This window comes from Balaenoptera ricei, chromosome 5, assembly GCF_028023285.1.
Source record: "Balaenoptera ricei isolate mBalRic1 chromosome 5, mBalRic1.hap2, whole genome shotgun sequence".
Classification (NCBI taxonomy): domain Eukaryota; kingdom Metazoa; phylum Chordata; class Mammalia; order Artiodactyla; family Balaenopteridae; genus Balaenoptera; species Balaenoptera ricei.
The window spans coordinates 109900061-109920906 of record NC_082643.1 but is presented as its reverse complement, the minus strand read 5'-3'; the positions used below and the strand labels follow the sequence as shown (position 1 = coordinate 109920906).

The window sequence follows — 20846 nt, the reverse complement described above, 5'->3', positions numbered from 1 at the left end:
TTCCCTGTGGTCTGAGGTTCTCTGTTAGTCCAGTGGTTCAGACTCAGAGCTCCCACCTCAGGAGCTTCAGCCCAACCCCGGGCTCATGAACCAAGATCTTGCAAGCCGCCTGGGGTGGCAGAAAAAAACAAACAAACAAAAAACACAACAATAACAAAGTAAAAAATAAAATTAGACTAGGAAACTAACAGATACGTTAGGAAGAATATAAAAATAAAAATATAGGTGAATCAACAACTGGAAGGTATATCGGTATCACAATAGTAAAAAAGAGGGAAAAGAAAAAAAATAAATACAGGGGGCAAAGGCCTTGGCTGTGGATGGTGAGGCCTATGCAAGGGTGAGGTTTGGGTGGTAGGTGGGGCCAATGCTCAGGACGCACAGGGCTGGAAAAGGCTCTGGGGGCTGTGGGGGTGGGGCTTAGGCTCAAGGAACAGAAGGGGCCCAGGGTGCCCCCCATTCCTGGTCTCAAGAGAGCAGGGGACCTCACCTGGGAGCCCAGCAGGCTTCCTGGGCTCGAGTGAGCAGGGAAAATGCCCTCCTCTCCTTTCCTGCTCCTCCAGTCTGGGAGGGCCCCTCCCACCTGCCTCTCCTGATCTCCCTGGCCTCCCTCCTATGCCCCCAAGGACCCACGTGGCCTGGATGGGGAGGGCAGGGGATTGGCCTGGGAGCTCAGCAGGCTCCCCGTGTCCGAGTGGATGGGGCAATCGCCCTCCACTCCTCCTGGAGGGCCCCTCCCACCTGCCTCTCCTGATCTCTCCGGCCTCAGGGGTGCCGATTCTGTCTGGCCTCCAGTTCTCCTCCCCTCTCAGTCCCCTTACATCCTACCAGTTCACTTTGGGATTCCTCCCATCTTCTTGGGCGTCAGAGTTCCCCACCAGCGGCCGACAGGCACCCTAGTTGTGGGGAGATGCTAACTCCGTGTCTTCCTACATGGCCATCTTGACTCTGCCTCTGGATTAATTTCTAATCAGGTCTATGTGTTGACAAAACTTTTCTCAAATATTAAGAACTATTTATTGATTTTAGAATTAGAAGCTCTGCAAACAGGTTTCCTAGTACTTGTTGATTAACTGTCATTTAAACTTTTCAGAAATACAAGTAGGATGCATAAGTTTATGTCAATGTTTTCTAGTAGTATGCAGATAATGATTGCTACCACAGGTAGGAGAGCATAGTTTTTTTAAAAAAAGCATTTACAGCCAACAAATCTTGGTTGAATCACATACTACCGGCTGTGTGACAAACTTGGTAAAGGCACTTAACTTCTCTATGCTTCATTTTCTTAATTTATAAAATGAGGATACTTTCACCTGATTTCACCTACTTCCTTAGCATCTCCTTTTTCTTATCCCTTTAATGCTGATGTTCTCAAGGGTTTGATCCTGATCTCTAGTCTCTTCTAGGGATTATAAATGGTCACCAAACAGAACAGTATTTGAAACAACTGAATGTGAATGCCTTTAAGCAAGGCAAAACAGACTTCACCCGCCATTCCCTGTTTGCCATTAATGTTACCTGCCAGGTCCCTATAAATAACACATTCATGACCCAAATTTTACTTATGGTCCCTGATTTTGAGCATGTGCCAGATTTATAGTAGGAAGCAAGATTAAACATGTTCCTTGTACTCACTACACTTTAGGCAAATGGGACAGACACAGAAAACTGGAGAAAATTTTTTAAAAGGGTTATGTTTAGGGCAACACTGTTAGCTTAACAACATCATTGCTTAAAGCTCAGACAAATGTTTTGCCATTCAACCCAGCGCTCATTTCACTACTCTGTGCCAACTGCTCCAGTGATTTTCAATTTTACATTGAGTACCTGCTGGATTTCAAAACTTCAGAAGTTTCCTTAGTCTCCTCTGAGCTTTTAATATGCCAATACGTAAAGGGTTTCTCACAGATGATAAAGTTAATAATGATAGGTAACATTTGAAGAGCATTTATTGTGGGCTGGTTAAATGCTTTACACAGATCATCTACAAATACAGTAATTATCTCCATTATAGAGAGAGGAAAATGTGACTTAAAATTAATTTGCCTCATGTCATGTGGCTAGTTAGTAAATGAGGATTGAAACTTAGGTCTGTCTGAGTCTGGAGTTACTTCTTTTAATGCCCAAGCTATAATTTCTGTAAAGGACATACTTACGAAGCATTTCCCAAAGTATTTAGCCATGGAATACTAAGCAAGGAACACCTAATTAACATTTATTTGAACTAGTATTTTCTAAAACAGTTTGGGAATGCTGGCTTAGTCTGTGCCAAAATTAAAAAAAAAAGATTATGCTATTAAAATAGATATAATACTTAATTGCACGCACAGTAATTACAAATCTAAAACATTGACAGAGAGAAAAACAGTACACTGAGTATGTTAACTGTATTTGGATAGTAAGAGTCAATACTTTTTTTTCTTTTTCCTACACTAAATTTAAAAAAATAAACACTTTTTATGATAAAAAGCTTTTGAAAAGTATTATCTAAATTATTCTGCCCTTTCACATTAATTCTGTTCTTCTCAACATAATCACCATATTTCATCAAACCTAAAAAGCTACTGTAAAATGCCACTAATCATAAAATCAGGTGAAGCTGGTTTTAGCAAATACATGAATTTAGACTACATCTGAATCATTAAAACACACACATAAAAGATTACTTCAGAGATTCCTATCATTTCTAAATGACTTCCCTTTACCTCAGCAGTCTCTACAGTAGTCTTCCCCACTCTGATTTTGAAATTGCCAGTACTTTTTAAAAATTAACAAATTCCCTACCCTGGGCTCTCAACGTTAGGAACCAAACATAAACTATTGCTTTGAAATGGAAGTTTTAAGTGCAGACTTTCATTTTTACTTTATACTATAGAGAACTCCACAAAAATTTGGAAGTGATTCTCTATTTCTCAAAATATCTGATTTCACTGTTTCAGAATTGCAATTAGGTAAAAATTTATATTCTCCTTAGACACTCTAAGTATTGTATTTCATCATATATAAGATACCATCAATTGTAAAATGACTCCAATCATAAGATGCTGCATTATTTTGGGTACCATTAAGGAAAAAAACCATGGCTGATTTAACTGACCTAATGCTCTCTTACACTTAGTCACATCCTGTATTATGTACTGAAATACCTGTTTTGAATTTAGCCCTATTTTTATCTTATATCACTCTTGTGTTTCCATGAATCTCTTTTTTGAAAACTGAAGTATAGTTAATTTACAATGTTGTGTTAGTTTCAAGTATACAGCAAAGTGACAGTTTTACATCTATGTGTGTGTGTGTGTATATATATATATATATATATATATATATTTCCTTTTTCAGAGTCTTTACATTACAGGTTATTACAAGACACTGAGTATATTTCCCTGTGCTATATAGTAGGTCCTTATTTACATATTTTATTTATAGTAGTGTAGATATGTTAATCCCAAACTCCTAATTTATTTCTTCCATGTATTTCTGCAAATACAATAACTTTTTATTTAAGTGCTAAATGATCTTTTAAAGGATACTTAAGAGATTAAACTCAACTATGTACCAACAGTACGCACAACTCAACTGAACTAATGACAATATTATCAGTTATAACCAAGTTTGCGTAAGTTGGGCAGTGACAACCATGTCACAGCTGCTATTTAGTCTATAATGAGTTTAAAACATTGAATACCCCACTATTTCAGAGCTATAAATATGAGAAAAATGTGCCTATCAGAACTAGTGAACTACAGTAATTTTAATCACTTTTTCTCTCTTCTACCATCATCCCTATTCTTACCTTCCAAACTTCTTTCCTCCATTTGTTTTGTAATCTAATTGCCAAGTTACCCCACTCTAAGAACACCTTTATTACAGTTCTACACAATGCAGCTCTAGGTTAAAACTCCTGCTAGGATTTAAAACATGTCAAAAGTCAGAATTTTTAAACAGGTAAATAAAAAAATTAAATATTTTGAGAACGATACATTCCAGAGACACTCAAAATATATAGCAGTGGCAACCAGCAATAATTCCAGGGGTCTTCTAGTAACCTTTGTCAAAACATAGATCTAAAACTATGCTTTTTGTGAAAGTTCATTTTATTCTTTTTGTTTTTCTTCTAAGCAAAAGGAATCAGGGAATGAACTCAAATGCCAGCAAAAGGATCAGGGAATGAACTCAAATGCCAGCTCTGCCCCTCATTAGCTGTGTGACTTTCTTTTTTTTATTATTGAAGTATAGTTAATTTACAATGTGTTAGTTTCAGGTGTGCAGCAAAGTAATTCAGATATACATACATTCTTTTCCAGATTCTTTTCCCATACAGGTTGTTACAAAATATTGAGTATCGTTCCCCATGCTATACAGTAGGCCCTTGTTATTTATCTGTTTTATATATAGTAGTGTGTATAAGTTACTCCCAAATTCGTAATTTACCCCCCCCCCCCACTTTTCCCCTTTGGTAACCATAAGTTTGTTTTCTATGTCTGAGTCTGTTTCTGTTTTGTAATAAGTTCATTTTTAGATTCCACATATAAGTGATATCATATGATACTTGTCTTTCTCTGTCTGACTTCATTTCATATGATAATCTCTAGATCCATCCATGTTGCTGCAAATGGCATTATTTCATTCTTTTTATAGCTGAGTAATATTCCAGTGTGTGTGTGTGTGTGTGTGTGTGTGTGTGTATGTATATATATACACCACATTTTCTTTATCCATTCATCTCTTGATGGATATTTAAGTTGCTTCCATGTCTTGCCTATTGTAAATAATGCTTCAGTGAACACTGGGGTGCATGTACCTTTTTTAATTATAGTTTTCTCCACATATATTCCCAGAAGTAGAACTGCAGGATCATACTGTAGCTCTATTTTTAGTTTTTTAAGGAACCTCCATACTGTTCTCCATAGTGGCTGTACCAATTTATATTCCCACCAACAGTGCAAGAGGGTACCCTTTCCTCCACACCCTCTCCAGCATTTATTATTTGTAGATTTTTTGATGATGGCCATTCAGACTATTGTGAGGTGATACCTCGTTGTAGTTTTGATTTGCATTTCTCTAATAATTAGCGACGTTGAGCATCTTTTCATGTGTCTCTTGGCCATCTGTATGTCTTCTTTGGAGAAATGTCTATTTAGATCTTCTGCCCATTTTTTGATTGGGTTGCAAGATGAACGCTACAATAGTCCAGTTAACATCCTTTACCATACGTAGTTACAAATTTTTTCTTGTGATGAGAACCATCAAGATCCAGTCTCCTAGCTATTTTCTAATTTGCAAAACAGTATTATTAACTATAGTCACCATGCTGTACATTATATCCCCATGACTTATTCATTTTATAACTGGAAATTTGTATTTATTTTTGATTGTTTTTCTCTACTCACCGGAGAGCCTTCTTCCCGTTTACTAATGAGGACACTGGGGATCCTGGAGGGCTTAAGGGATGGCTATGAGGGTATGGCTAAGAGAAGACAGTCCATGTGTTTCAGATACTATGGCCATTAACACAGAAAACCTTTCTGTCCAGTGACATATGCATAAAATTTTAAAAGGGCTATGTCTAGGTCTCCCATGGCCCACTTACCAAACAAGGTCATCTTTTAGCTGGCTCAGATTTTCCCCAATAGGATTTAACCAAACCTTTCCACTCACAAATGTACTCACCATTATCTCTCTTCCATTTCTTAACCAAGAACACAGTTAATAACAGTAGCCACCATTTTAATGGGCCTGGCACATTACATACATTCTCATTTAATCTTTACAACCTTGTGAGACAATAAGGTTACAGATAAACTCAGAGAAATGATGTGACTTGTCTAAATCCTTTCAAATATTAAACGGTAAAGCCATGATTTTAACTCGTGTTTGTTACTCCTAACCTCACACTACAAGTCATTTTTAAAGTGTTTCCAAAACCTAATTAAAGAAAATTAACTCACCATCCATTAAAATTCTTGCATACCTAAATTAAGAACAGTAAGAATCTGAATGGTCATGTCTTACCACCCCTAGTCAAGCCACTATCATATCTCCCCTGGATTTATGTAAAAGCCTCCTAACTGGTGTTTCTTCCACCCTATTCCCTCCAGTCTATTCTTGAGAGCAGCCAGAGAGATCCTTTTAAAAAGGAAGTCAGTACTCCACCGCTCAAAACCCTCCAGTGGCTTAGATGCCCTCAAGATCCTTCATGACCTGTTCCTGATCTCTGATCCTTTCTCCAGCTTTAGTTCCTTCACTCAACTCTGACCTACAGGCTTCCTTGCTGTTCAGGAGAGTTCCTGCCTGATGGCTTTTGCAATGTCTGGTCCGTCTGCCTGACTGCACCTCCCCAAAACAGCCTAACGATTAACTCTCTTGCTTCTGTTCGCTCTTTACTGAAGAGTGATCTTTTCAGTGAGACCTTCCCTGGCCACACTAAAATTTCAACCTATATCCTCCTTCCCGGCTTTACTACTTTTGTTTTGAGCACTCATTACGACCTAAGATACGGTGTGTTTTTCTTAACTTTGTTTAGTATGTATGTTCAATAAAATGTGAACTACAGGGAGCCAGGAATTTTTGTCTGTTTTGTTCATTGCTTTTTACCGATGCCTAAAACGGTGTTTGGAACATGGTGGGCGCTGAATAACTACTTGCGGCATAAACGAATTCCTGTCACCGCCTCTCGGTTCTTTCTCTCACACACGCAAAAATAAACATGTTTGTACATATATCTTTTCCAGTAACATCCTTCCCCTCGGCCCCGCATCCCATTTCTCAAACTTGGCTCCTTCAAAAGGTCCCAAGCTCTTCCCTGCTTCCTCATGCCAAGATTGGCGCTGCTGTGGGCCGACTTCCCCGCAGCCCAGGTCCTATCATCCGAAGGCCACTAAGGGACAGGGGACTCTTATGTTCGCAATCCCCGTACCCCGGGACCCTCTGCGGACGACACTCACATGTATCGGTGAACAAGCGGAACCTCGGCCGTCTCGGCCCGGAGCCGGTAAGGACAGCCTCCCGCTCACGAAGGCAGCGAGAAAGGACCCAATGAGGTGTCCTCGCTAAACGCCTGAGCGGTCCACAGATTCTTCTCCAAAGTCAATGGCCCCCTTCCCGTGCGCAGCCACACCACACTCCCCGTCGTCCAGTCCCTCAGCCAATAACGCCAACCATTCTGCACCTCTTCCTCGGTCTCTATATTTTGTCGCCAGGTTGGGCGAGGGGCAAGACGCCGGACTTCGGGGTCTTTCTTTAGAGTTCCGTCGCGGAGGCTGTGAGGTCAGAGGAAAAAGGCCGAGCTGAGGGTGGGGGGTGGAGAGCTGGGAGTTGTCAGCGGAGAGCGTGGGGTTCGCTGTTTTGGCCGGATGCGGAGCTGGCAACTCCGGCTGACTTAAGCTGGCGGGCAAAGGGCAATCTCTGAGCTCCCGGCGCTCCAGGAGCAGCCTCTTTTGTAGAAGCATCTGAAATGCAGGGTCTGGTGCACTAAGCAATAGCGACAACACCAGCTCCAGCGACAGCTCTGGGGCCCTGTGTAGGAGCTCCATCCCCTTGTCTTTGTGTCCGCCTGCGTCCCCAGACCCAGAGGCAGGTATTTGGGTTTCCCAGTTTTCTGTGTCGTAGTGGTCGGGGCTGGTGGGAGGTAGAGGAAGGTCAGGTGCAGCGAGCGGCCCCGCATTTCCGCCGTGAGTGATAGAGACCACCGGTGCAGCTGCTGGCTGCTGAGTACCGTCTCCATCCCTACCTACAGCCCGCCTTCCCCCTACACACCTGAGTCCTTTGAGGACTGCAGGCGGCTGTTCGAAAGGATCTACTACCTGACTGTTTCAGAGAATTTGGAATCGGCTCTCCCGTTGCTCAACATAGATAAGAACTCTTGCTTTGGTTTGTTTCTTGTTTTCAAAGGTTTAGTCAGTTGTCGAGATGTGGCATTCCCTTGTGCAGTGGAAGAATGTGAACGAGTGGAAGTTTCTTTAGAAGTGCTAGTGGTTGCTTTTCAAGGCCTCTTGTCCCTGTTTTTATTTGGGACAGAAAGACAACTTTTTGCGGGAAAGTATATAAAATAAATGAAACCCATTGAAGAAATGTGTAAACTGTTTTATTCGTAATGAAGTATGCATCTTTTGCCCTATTTTTTACCTTTTTCCCTTTGTGATGCATTTTCACTTAAAGTTCTTTGAGGGCGGATATTGTGTCTTGTTCACTGGTGGCCCCGAAGCTGGAAAAACACCTGACTTAAAATAGGAGCTTCAGGATATTTGTTGAATGAATGAATTTTCAAACCCAACTCCTTATGTTGTTTTTTTTCCTCAACTAATCTCTCACCTCAGCTGTCTTTTCCACTGGCTTTCTTCCACTCACCAAGCGGAAAAAAATCTATGTGTGTGTATTTGTTATGTGTGAGCCTTTTTATGTGCACACATCTAAGAGGTAGTTGAAGCAGAACACATGAAATGTTTAATGCCAACTACTGTTTTATCGTTTTGAATTATTTGCATTTTCTTTATTTGGTTATTTGATTTTTAGTTGTCTAAGTGACAGAGGTATCTAATGGAAGATCAAATACCATAGTATAAAAGGACTGCCTAATAAAATGCAACAGCTCAGGCTCTTCCTTGCTACCCTCAGTTCTGTTCCTTCAGAGATCATCATTTTTAACCTTTTCTAATTTTAGGTCTGTATGTTGAACAAGTTAAACTGCAAATTCTTTTTTTTTTTAATTGACTTCTTAAGATAGGCCACACCATCCACAACCTCTCTACTACAATTTGTTTTTTGTTTTTTAATAATTTTTATTGAAATACAGTTGATTTACAGTGTTGCGGGGTTTTTTTTGTTTTTTGGCTGCATTGGGTCTTCGTTGCTGTGTGCGGGCTTCTCATTGCCGTGGCTTCTCTTGTTGGGGAACATGGGCTCTAGGCGCGTGGGCTCAGTAGTTGTGGCACGCAGGCTCTAGAGCGCAGGCTCAGTCGTTGTGGCACACAGGCTTAGTTGCTCCACAGCATGTGGCATCTTCCCGAACGAGGGCTCCAACCCGTGTCCCCTGCATTGGCAGGTGGATTCTTAACCACTGCGCCACCAGGGAAGCCCTCTTCTACAAATTTTTGAATCGTTATCACAATTTTTAGTTTTCATATTGGTTAATTTTACAATTCTAAATAATATATTTAAACTTAATTTTTTTCATGTGAACTTTCGAAAATACATATATTTGGCTCCTTATTTGGTAAAATGAGGGAAGTAGAGACTCTACCTTCCTTTACTGCCACAGAAACCACATCCATTCCCACCTTCCCTTAGGTGGACCTTTACTTGTACATTGTCAAAGTTATTAATAGTTACAGTATATTTCTTAACTGCAATTGTTTTTTGCTTTATGTGTTTAAAAACTAGTAAAATGTTACAATATTATGGCTTTGTAAATAATCTTCAGTGCTGAGCCAAGAAGTATGCTATTATACATTTCCTTCCCAATGTTTTAATTTCATGACCTTTGTACCACACTAACAAGAAGATTTGTAATATTAACGTCCAACTGATTACTCTTTCTTCCTCTCCAATAACAAAAATTATGCCATAGTTAAATGTGCTTAATTTTTTGGATTATATACTTCTTATGTAGCTTTTGGCTCTCCTCACTTTCACAGAGTACTTTGCACTTTCTTTGAGGGAAAAGATGCATGTGCTTTATTCACCACATCCTCTCATTCTTTGTATGAGAACCTCCCTTACCCTGCTTGAAGACATTCCCCTTGGAGCCCAATTACCTTCTGTTTAATTGGAACAGATTACTTTCTAGTCCTTTGGTGCAGCTTCTATACTGGATTATATTCATTGAATTCTTGAGTAAGATACATTGTTTCTTAACTCCTCATCTTTTATTATTTGGTTTTCTCCTCTGTTTTGTTAGAATACATCCTAAAGAGACTTATTCATGAAGGTATGTGGATGGTGATTTTATTTTTTAATGTTTGCATAGTTGTAAATGATTATTTTGCTATTAGGAATGATAGTTTGGCTGCATAAAGAAACAAAATTATGTTTCTTCCAACTTTTCAAGGCTTCACCATCTTCTAACTTCTGTTGTTGCTCATGAGAATGAGTGTCTGATCTTGATTTGTTGATGCCTGAACTATTTGTTTTCTCTCTGAAATGATTAAAATTTTTAGTTATGCTTGATGCTTTGAAAATTTGTCATGGCATGTCTTGGTCTGAGTTTATTCTCCTTGCAGTTAACTCATTCAATGGAGCTAGGATAAATGTCTCCATTTGGGTGTTTTTTCATTTATTCTCCTTGAAATTAGAAGCCTTTTTAATTTGAAGGTACATATTTCCCTTCAATTGTGGGGAATTTCCTCCCATCTTTTGTAATTTATTCTCCTTTTTTTTCCCTGTTCCCTTTTTTGAAATGCCTATAAGGTGGTTGTTGAATTCTTGGGTTGATTCACTATGTGTGTTATCTTTTCTGTTATGCTTTTTTAATCTATTTGCCCATTTGCTTCATGTTCTGAGTAATTGTCTCAACTTTATTTTCCAACACTTCTATGTAGTTTGGTAATCATATATTTAAGTTCCAAGCACTAAGTTTTAAAATTATTATTTTCTCATATTCTCTTAATTTTGTTTCATTTTTCTTTTTTTAAATGAGATGAAATTTACATATATTAGAGTACACTGATTTTAAGTGATCAGTTTGATGAGTTTTGATACACGTGAACAAACATGACAAACACGACCCTAATCAAGATGTGAAACATTTGGGCTACTCCAGAAAGTTCCTATGTTTCCCTCTCCAGTCCTGTCCCCAACCGCCCCCCCCCCCCGACCCAGCCAAGGCACTACAATTCTCTTTTTTATCACTATAGTTTAGAACTGTAGTTCTAGAACTACATTTAAATGGAGCCATAGGATATGAACTCTTATGTGTCTACTGCTTTCATCAACATAATATTTTTGAGATACATCCATATTTTGGCATGGTTGTTCCTTTTTTGTTGCTTTTGAAAGCATTTCATTGGATGAATATGCTACAACTTGTTTATCAATTCACTTGTATGATGTTTACATTGCTTCCAGTTTGGGGCTGTTATGAGTAAAACTTCTGTGAACATTCATGTACAAGTATTTTTATGGACAAATATTTTAAGTTTTCTTGGGTAAGTACCAAGTAGGAGTGGAATTTCTGAATCATAAGGGATATTTTTAACTTGAGGACAGTTTTCCAAACAGTTTTTCAAAGTTCTCGTGTCATTTTAACACTACCATCAACAGCAGAGTATCAGCTCCAGTTCCACATTTTTCTCAACACTTGGTATTACCAGTCATTCCAATTTTAGCCATTCTGGTAGGTGTGAAATGGTATGTTGTTGTGCTTTTAATTTGCACTTCCCTGCTGATTAATTATATTGAGAACTTTTTCATGTGCTTATTGTCTATTTGTATTCCTCCTTTGTGAAAAATACATGTTTCAGACTTTTACCTATTTTTGTTTTTCTTTTTATTATTGAGTTGTAGGCATTCTTTATATATTCTAAGTCTATTATCATACATACAAACATACATATGATACATATACATCTGTTTGATAAAAATGTCATATATAGATATAAATAATATTTTTCTTAACTTTGGCTTGGATTTTTATTTTCTCAAATGTGACTTTTGATGTGCAATGTTTTTAATTTTGATGAAGCCCACTTTATAAAGTTAATCTTTTATGACTTTTTTTTATCCTGCTTGAGAAATCTTTGCCTATCCTAAGGTTGCAAAAATATTCTGTGTTTTTTTTTTTTTTTTGGAGAAGACTTACAGTTTTAGCTTTTACGTTTAGGTCTATAATCCATGTCATATTTTTGTGGATGTAGCAGTAGGAGTTGAGGTTAATTTCTTCCCATGTGAGTGTCTTGTTTTAGCACCATTCGTTAAAAAGACTATCCTTTTCCTATTGAATTCATTGGCCTTTGTTGAAAATCAATTCATTGTATTTAAAAATGTTTTTCATTTTAAAATTTAAAATTTTTTTTCAATTTTTATGAAATATATTGTATATAGCACATATATATATAAATAGAGATATAGAATATGGGAATTATGGAGCATAATAATAATATGAACACCCTTAACCCACCAATTAAGAATAAGAATATTATTCAAAATTTTTGAAGCTTCTTATGGGTTATTCCCTAATCTTATGACTGTTTTTCATACAGTGGTAACCTTAACCTCAGGTTTTTTTTTTTTTTAATTCCTTTAATTTTTAAATATATTCTTACCTCATATGTAAGTGTTCCTGAATTATTTATTATTTAGCTTTTGTGGTTTTTTAATTTTATGAATATTGGCATAAGTTTTGTGTGACTTTTTTTCCTGCTCAACATTATATTTCTAGGATTCATCTATATTATTAAATGTTGCTATAGTTCGCTTGTTTTCCATCCTGTGTGTTCTTCCATCAGATGAATGTACCACAGTTTATTTAGCCATTCACCTGTGTGTGGACATTTAAGTTGTTTCCAGTTTAGAGCTAATAGAAACAATACCACCCTGATCTTTCTTGTATGTTTCTGCTTGTGTATGTGTGTAGGAGTTTCTGCAGGAACAAAATAGTGTCAAACTGTCTTCCAAGGTCATTGTACCAATTTACACTCTGTTTCTCCATAATCTAACATTGTGTATTAACAGATTTCTTAATTTTTACTGTCTCACAGGTATAAATTCTCATGTGATTTTAATGAACAATTTCTTGAATATTAATGAGGTTGTTTATCTTCTCATATATGTTGGCAATTAATTTTCATTCTTTTATGAAATATGTTTTTCCATACCTCCTTTTTTATATAATTGGTGTAATATCTTCTCAAAATTTTCTCAAAACTTTCTAAATATATTAGAGTTAGTTTTGGTTTGGGGTTTTTTTCATAAATTATTTTGGTTGCATCCAGGGCAGATTTTTTTTCTTTTGGTTTATTTTATTTTTTGCCTTTTATGCTATAGTCTTTCCTCAACTATCTGATGATTCCTGGACAGTTCGTCATTTAAGAGTTAAGGAAGACTGTCTGGGAGCATTTTGTATGTGGATAGGCTTGTTGACTGGAATACCCTGTTTTAGGATGGCTTGGTAGACAGCCAGATCTTAACTGGGGTCTTACAAATTCCAGAATTAAGAGGAGTTTGCTTTTGTCCACAGTGCTCATACCAACTATTTATTGTAATTCTCACACAGTTTATTTTATTCCTTTAGGGATGAACCATTTTGTTTTTTGTTTTTCTTTTGTTTAGAGGATAAATAACTGGCCAGTACTGGGGGGCTGGTAGCAGAGTTGACTTTTCTGTTCTTCAGCCTTTCAAATTATCTTTCTCATTTCAAATTATCTTTCTCATTTCAAACCTTCTTCTGACTGCTGCTGTTCACCATTGTTCCTGCCTTCTATGAATCTGAAGCCTCTGAACTGAAGAGGCTGAGCAAAACTTCTTGACTGTATTATAGGTTGTAGCTTCCTTCTTTCTGTTTCTTGTGACAATACTCTTCCATATGCAAAATGCTTTACAGGAGTTTCTTCAAGTCTTTCATCAGCTCAAGGCCTTTTTCTGTCCTCTTCCTTGTTATGAGTTTATACATTTTAAAACAGTTCTTTTTAATGTTTTAATGAGGTTTCTGGGCAGACATATGAAAAGCAGTCTGTTAACTTGATTTAGAATTCCAGATTTTTATTGTAAAAGCTGAGAAGAGAAGAATGCAGTGCTTGACCAATGGAATGTCTTTTTCGTGAGACACCTGGGTGAGAGACATATTTTTTGTTGGAGGACCTTTTTTGTTGTGGTTGCCATAGCGTGATTCAGATTTTGGAGCAAGTTTTTTAATCTTCAGGCTGCTCCATGATAAAACTCTGGGGCACCATTTGCTTTGGAATCTATGCTGCTAGGACCCCTCAGGATCTACGCATAGAACATCTATTTCTAACCTAGAGGCAATAACATCTGTCAAGATCATTGAGGGGATAAAAACATCACTTGTAAAGCACCTAGCACAGAAACAAAAATTGATTAGTTAAGTAACATTATAGTGCTGTCTGTTGTCTAGTTTAATTTTTATACTATTAATAGAGTCCTTGATTATTTAAAGTTTCTGGTTGGTATCCTTATTTCCTCTTTCCTAACTCCCCTCACTCTGAAAAAGGAAACTCTGTGGGTTATTCAAGCTTTAGGTAAAGAGAAGAGCTTTACTGATATGAATATGCAATAACGAACTTCCTCTAAACTCTTAGAACTGTCAGACATCCTTGTAGAGGGACTGTTCTGTCTTTTCTTTATATGCCGTTGAAAATCTTTGATTTTGATTTAGAGCTGCAATATAAATTCATGATTGGGTGGTTTTTCCTCTTTGATATTGTCTTGAAATTTTTTAACTTTTTTTTTTAACTGTAAAGTGTAGAGATTGGCATTTTCCTCCAAGTTATATTAGTTATCATGTTTAAGGTCAGAAAACACTGGCTTAATGTCTAGTTGATCTATCAAAAACTTCTCTCCTTTTCTAGGTTATCTTGGAAGATCTAGGACTCCGAAAATGTTTCCCTTGAAGGATGCCGAAATGGGTGCCTTTACCTTCTTTGCCTCTGCTCTGCCACATGATGTTTGTGGAAGCAACGGGCTTCCTCTCACACCAAATTCCATCAAAATTTTAGGGCGCTTTCAAATCCTTAAGACCATCACCCACCCCAGACTGTGCCAGTATGTGGATATTTCTCGGGGAAAGCATGGTAAGTTGCTGTTGTTGTCTCCTATTTTGTGTTCTCTACCCTGTTCCCCTGGTTAGGTTATAATATACATTGTAAACATATAAAGTAATCAGTATGTGTGTGTACAAGTGCCTTCACCTTTCACTCTAGCCAAACTGCATCATTTGAGTTTTCCTTACTACATCTGAATGATTCATATTTCTTAGATCTGAGAATCAAGATTTTTAATTTTCTCTTTCAGGGAAGCCACCTATCCTCAAGCATTTCCTCACCTCTCTAAGAAGGAAATGAAAGTTCTAAAGTTAGAAACTTTAGAATTGTCTATTAGAGTGTATTTTATGATTGAAAGTAATAATTTGGGTTAAGTTTCTTCAGATGAAGAGAGTCACTAATTTTTTTACCTCTTTGGAGCTGCATTAGTCTTTTCATATAGGATTTCATTTGGAAAAGTTGAACTGTATTGGTTAAAAAGTCAATGTTTCACCAGGAAGATGTTTACTGCCTTTTTTTCTTTCGTAGCCTGTATCTTAGTCCATTCTGGCTGCTAAAATAGGACACCATAAACCGAGTGGCTTATAAACAAGAAAGGTTTATTTCTCACAGTTCTGGAGATTAAGGCACCAGCAGATTCCACATCTGGTGAGGCCTGCCTCTTCATTGACAGCCATCGTCTCACTGTAACCTCACATGGTGGGAGTGGGAAGGGAGTTCTCTCAGGCCTCTTTTGTAAGATCACTGATCCTGTTCAGGAGGGCTCCACCCTCATGACCTAATAACCTCCCAAAGCCCCACCCCCAAACACCATCACACTGAGGATTAGGTGTCAACATATGGATTTGGGGGGGGGGACACAAATGTTCAATCTGTAGTACCCCTGGAAGGTGCTTATGTTAGCAATATTTTAATTATTTTAAAATCATTTTTGAAAACTTAATTGCATGCTGAGGTTCCATTTCTTAGAATTATTTTAAATGCATCTCACTGAAATATATTTAATTTTTCTAACAAAATGATTTATGAAAGTTAACCCTCTATACTTGCTGATATTGTCCTGTTTTTATTCCTACAAAATGGCATTTTCAGGTGTTTCAACCTAACATTAAAGATGCTCAAAAAATGCAAACTGTATTTCCTTTATTGTTTTGCTTAAAAACAGGCTAAATGATACTTTCAGGGTTATGCCTCTTAAAAAATAGTTGCTCTGAAAGTTTTCTAGACTGAGTAGAAAATGTTTTTTGTAATAAATATTATTGATGGCTAATATTTATTGAGTGTTTATTATATATTAGGCAGTATTCTAAGTATTCTAAGCTTTACATATTTTAATTAACTTAATGCTTACAACCTTACCATGAGGTAGAAACAGATAACGAAATTAAGGCACAAAGCAATTAAGTAACTTCTGGCAAGTTTGTTGTTTAAAAACAAGCAAACAAAAAACCTTTTGCTAACGTTTTTATTTGATAAATGGCTTCAATGACATTAACTAAATTATAGAACTCATGTGGGGCTTTTTATATAATCGAATACTTGATAGATATTGTCAATCCCTGAATGCCTCAAACACCACCCCCAATCCAATTACAAATTCTAAAGAATTTACGCTTGTGGGGTTGACCTAGTTCCAAAATCACTCCAAACTTAGCAATATAGTGGATCCTCATTATCATCTGTAGCGAGTAACCATACTTAGTTTTGCTGTTTTACATCTGCAAATTTGTAGTATGCCTGTCTTCCCAGAGTCTTGCTACTTTACTCAGTTCTTAGGACTTCTTCATTCTTGTATCCTGAAGTGCCCTTTATTTCTTCCCACTGTGTCTGGAAGCCTGTTTGGAGCATCACTTCATATGACTGGGGTCTTGCCTCTGTCCAGTTTTCCCTAGGCTTTCTTTTCATGGGATAATTGACTCAGTAGTCCTAGATACTTCTTGAGCTCCTTCTTTTCATCCCTCTATCTAAATGAGGCCCTGTAAACACTGAACTAGGAAAAACCTTATGACATAATCCCTTTGGGGAACACTACTGCTAACTGCCCGGGAACCTTCTTTTTAGTTATAAATGTGAGATAGGAACTAATCTCCTTAGACACTGTTAACCTCTCTTAATGTAGAACCCAGCTCAACATCTAGGTAGTCTCTTTAGGCCCATCCACCATATTGCTGGTTACTCTGTTTCCCCTGCTTTCCCTGCTCCTGGATCTCAGCAGCCCTTTCTTCTAGGGACACACAGGTCATGGATGTGTGTAAAATTCATATATTTTAAATTTGGCTGCCTGGAATGAAAATATCAGTGATTGTCAAAAGGTTAGGGAATTTGATCATTTTTTTACTACTGGCAATGTTCATTGTCCTGAAAAGTTGTATGCATCGTAAGGTGTAAATAAATTAGAATAAGTGTAGATGTCAAGGTCTTTTTGTTCCAAAACATCCCAGTCATTTCAGTTGAATTTAACTTGAAAAGTTTGAAAAGGCTCTACTCTACAGTCTCCTTAGTGAACAACACATATTTCTCGATGATTTAATACCACATGATTTTGGTTTGGACTCCACTTAATTGTCTCCTCAAAGAATTTTGGTTTTGGTTCCTTTCCCCCCTTTATTCTGTTCTTACTATACAGATATCTCACAGTTTGTCATTGTTAGTCTCCCACCTGCCCACCTTTCCCTTTTTACTTGGAGTAATGTGTGACATGTGGTCTGTTTTACTAACATTATGTTTTTACATGTTAGGTTAGCTCAGAAGTCAGGCTTTCACTGTTTCCTATGGATCATTCAAAACTGATTCAAGATGATGTTAGTTTCTTGCTAACTCAGCAGAATGATGTATTTAAAGTCAAGAATAGTGTACACTAGAATTTGTGCACTTGATTTATTAAAGAGAAGTTGAGTAAAATATCTTTAAAAGAAAAAAGCCAATAAAGCATGAAAATACTTAAGTTAACAAACAATCTTTTTCTTTTGAACTTGAAATCTCAGCAGTTTTAGAAGCAGAATAAGGATTATAAATGGTAATACATTCCATTTTATTTGGTATTGGTTACCCAGAAATCTTTTGTTTATTGCTAGGAAAATCAAGAACAAAATTATTTTAACTAATAGATTTGAAATTTAGGTAAAGAATAATAGAATTGTTAAGAACCTGTAAAACAATGTATTCTATATCTCTAGCTGCATATATATTTCAACCTAAGTGTCTATATCAGTTTAGAGTTCCATCAAAGAAACAAAACCAGTAGGAGATAGATAGCTAGATAGCTACACAGATATAGATTAATTGCTTGGAATTGGTTTATGTGATTTTGGGGTTGGGTAGGCTCATCTGAAATCCATAGGGCAGGTCATCAAGGACAAGCTGAAGTTTTAGACAACAGCTGAAGTCACAGTCCAAGTGTGGAGTTTCTTCTCCAGAGAAGAGTCGATTCTGCTCTTAAGGCCTTTACAACTAATTGAATCAGGATCACCCAGATTATCTAGGATGATCTTCCTTACTTAAAGTAAACTAATTGTAGATTTCATTTATTAAATGCCTTCACAGTAACACCTAGATTAGTGTTTGAATAACTGGGGACTATAGCCTAGCCATGTTGACTCATAAAACTGACAATCACAGTAACCTAGTAACAATGCTGTTTTTTAAGCACAGAATTTTTCTTTATCAGTTTTACTGTATAAATATTTATTTAGAGATTCTCTTTAAAAAGTAATGAGCTAGTCTCAGTTTTTAATGTGAATAACAAAAGAATGATGCAGTAACTATATTCTAATAACCTTTCATGTTTTAACGCATTTACAATTTACCTCTTTCTTTAAGTTAAAAAAGTTTCTTTTAATCTTTCAATCTGTTTTAGTCTCTCTTTTTATTCAACTACTTTATTATCTGTCTTGCTTAATACTGTACTCTCTTCCATTTCTTAGCATTGACTGACTTAAAACATACAGTTCAAACTGTATGTACACTACAGTTATACTTGGCGTTCATCAACTGTTTGTTAGAAGAAAGATTATTTCACGGTTCTTGTATGTTCTACTCTTTAAAGTTCACCTTGGTGTCACATTTGTTTTTTATAAATAATGCCACTACATTGCTGACTTATATTTGGCACATTATGATTCTCAAATATTTCTGTCATATTTTATTCTGTGAAACTATATTATTTTATAACAAACAGAAGTTATTTTCAAACAGTGGTCCTGAGTTTCAGAATGAAGACTAACGATTTTTTGAAAAAACTGGTTCATATTGGAAACATTGTTTTGGTATACACTCTATTACCTCTGGGAGAATCTTTGATATTCTGCCAAGGATTATGGTTCTGCTGTCTTACAGTAATACTTTAAAGGTCCATAATATCCTAAAGCTTTGGCAAACTCTGGCTTATGATATTTTGAAGGAGTTTCCTGAAGAAGCCTGATAATTTTTTTTTTCTAAATCATTTTATGCCTGACAAATTTTAGGCTAATGCCAAACACTTTGAAAATCCTTCATAGATATGGAGACTTATGAATATATAATTTAAAATTGTTCATTAATGGGGTATGCACATTTTAACATATTCTGATGGTTTTGTTTTACATTAAAATCAGTGCTATTGTGGTGTTATTATGCCTAGTTTACAACATAGGCATATACTTTCCTACGCAGGACACACTTCTATTTAGACAATGACTGTCATTATGTGAGACTCATTCATTTCTAATGGCTACATTGAGCCTTTGCTTAAGTTAACTCATTTAACAAGTATTTTTAAATTAGATGCTTATATGTTTGAGGTATGATTCTAGACACTGGGGATGCATTTTGAACAAGACCAATATCCTTCCTGCCATCATGAAATGCATTATCTAGTAGAGAACAAAGGCATTAGATAAAAATGTATACAAATCTTTAGGAGTTGAAATAAGTGCTACAAAAGAAAAGTACATTGTGGAATAGATTATATGATAGGAGGAGCAAATTGATTTGGGGGGACCAGGAAAGTGTTCTTGGAGGAAATCACATTTAACTGAGTAATGAATAATAATAATAGCTAACTCTTAGGGCTTCTTATGTGCCAGGTTCTTATTATGTATTAACTCATTTCAACCGCACGACAGCTCTATGAGGTAGGTACTGTTGTTTTACGGAAGAAGAAACCTTGGCACAGAGAGGTTAGCAAACTCCCCCAAGGTCACATAACTAATGAGTATTAAACCTAAAATTTGAGCCCAGACAGAATAGTCTGTGCTCTTAACCACTATGTTTCATGATAGGAGTTAACTGGGAGAAGGAACAGGAAGATCATTTTAGGCAGTGGTAATCCATGTGCTAGTATTTTAAGGTAGCAAAGGGGAAGGAAGACCAGTGTAACTGGAAGTTGGTGAATGACAGACAAAATAACAAAAAGTAAAGCCAGACAGGGAGTTACGTATTCAGATTTATTATTATATTATCACTTAGATTTTAGTATGAAAATATGTTGGAGGGGGAATAAGAATTAATATGAGAAGATTAGTTAAGGGATTGTTGTAGTAATCTAATGAGAGATGATGTTGGATGGGACCCAGATTGTGGCAGATGGAGCAAACTTTACAGATTCTGGAAACATTTGGGAAATAGAAATAGCAGGGCTTTTTCTTTGGATTTGAGAAAGGGAGATTACTCCTAAATTTGTAGCTGGAGCAGCTGGCAGGATAGTGATACCATTTACTGAAACAGTACTAAAGGGAAAGGCTTAAGGAGCAAAATATAAATTCAGTTTGAGTTCTGTTGTGTTTGAGGTAACTTTTATATTAAAGTGAGAAACTGGCTATAAAAGCCTGGAGTTCAGAAGAGAGTTCTGGGCTTGAGATAAAATTTAAGAGTCTTTCAACCTTGGAAGTAAATAAGGAGAAAGCACAGTCTGAAGACCCAGAATCAAAGGTGGAGGCACTAGAAGCATTTAAATTTGGGTAGAAGAGGTACCAGTCTACAGAGGAGACTGAGGAGGGGTAGCCAGATAGGTGTAAGGAAAATTGACAAAATGTGGGAAGAGGGAAAACAAAGGAATGCTGCTTCCCATTTTGGTTTTCTGACAATATTATTTGCTTTTTCCTTCTAGAACTTAACAGTTGTGCTAAATTGCTTGGAATTCAACTTTGCATGCTATTT

At 36.8% G+C, this 20846-nt stretch overlaps 2 protein-coding genes across 6 annotated transcripts in view; one reads left to right on the top strand and one right to left on the bottom strand.

The window, feature by feature from the left end:
* AIMP1 (aminoacyl tRNA synthetase complex interacting multifunctional protein 1) overlaps positions 1-7038 on the bottom strand; it is a 34132-nt gene extending 27094 nt beyond the window's left edge. Inside the window, exons 1-2 of one of the 2 annotated variants that reach the window (XM_059923378.1) lie at positions 6945-6990; positions 57-109 (exon numbers count right to left, since the gene is read on the bottom strand). Coding sequence is in view for 1 of the 2 variants with exons in the window: in XM_059923377.1 (XP_059779360.1) it covers positions 6945-6946 (2 nt within the window). In the remaining variant the exon portion in view is untranslated. Of the gene's footprint in view, positions 1-56; positions 110-6944 lie in introns of both variants that reach the window. The other variant, XM_059923377.1, reaches the window with a different exon arrangement.
* A 240-nt stretch (positions 7039-7278) lies between these two features.
* TBCK (TBC1 domain containing kinase) overlaps positions 7279-20846 on the top strand; it is a 247690-nt gene continuing 234122 nt past the window's right edge. For 3 of the 4 annotated variants that reach the window (XR_009503344.1, XR_009503343.1, XM_059923375.1), the window contains exons 1-2: positions 7279-7572; positions 14520-14741. Coding sequence is in view for 2 of the 4 variants with exons in the window: in XM_059923375.1 (XP_059779358.1) it covers positions 14549-14741 (193 nt within the window). In the remaining 2 variants the exon portion in view is untranslated. Of the gene's footprint in view, positions 7577-14519; positions 14742-20846 lie in introns of all 4 variants that reach the window. The other variant, XM_059923376.1, reaches the window with a different exon arrangement.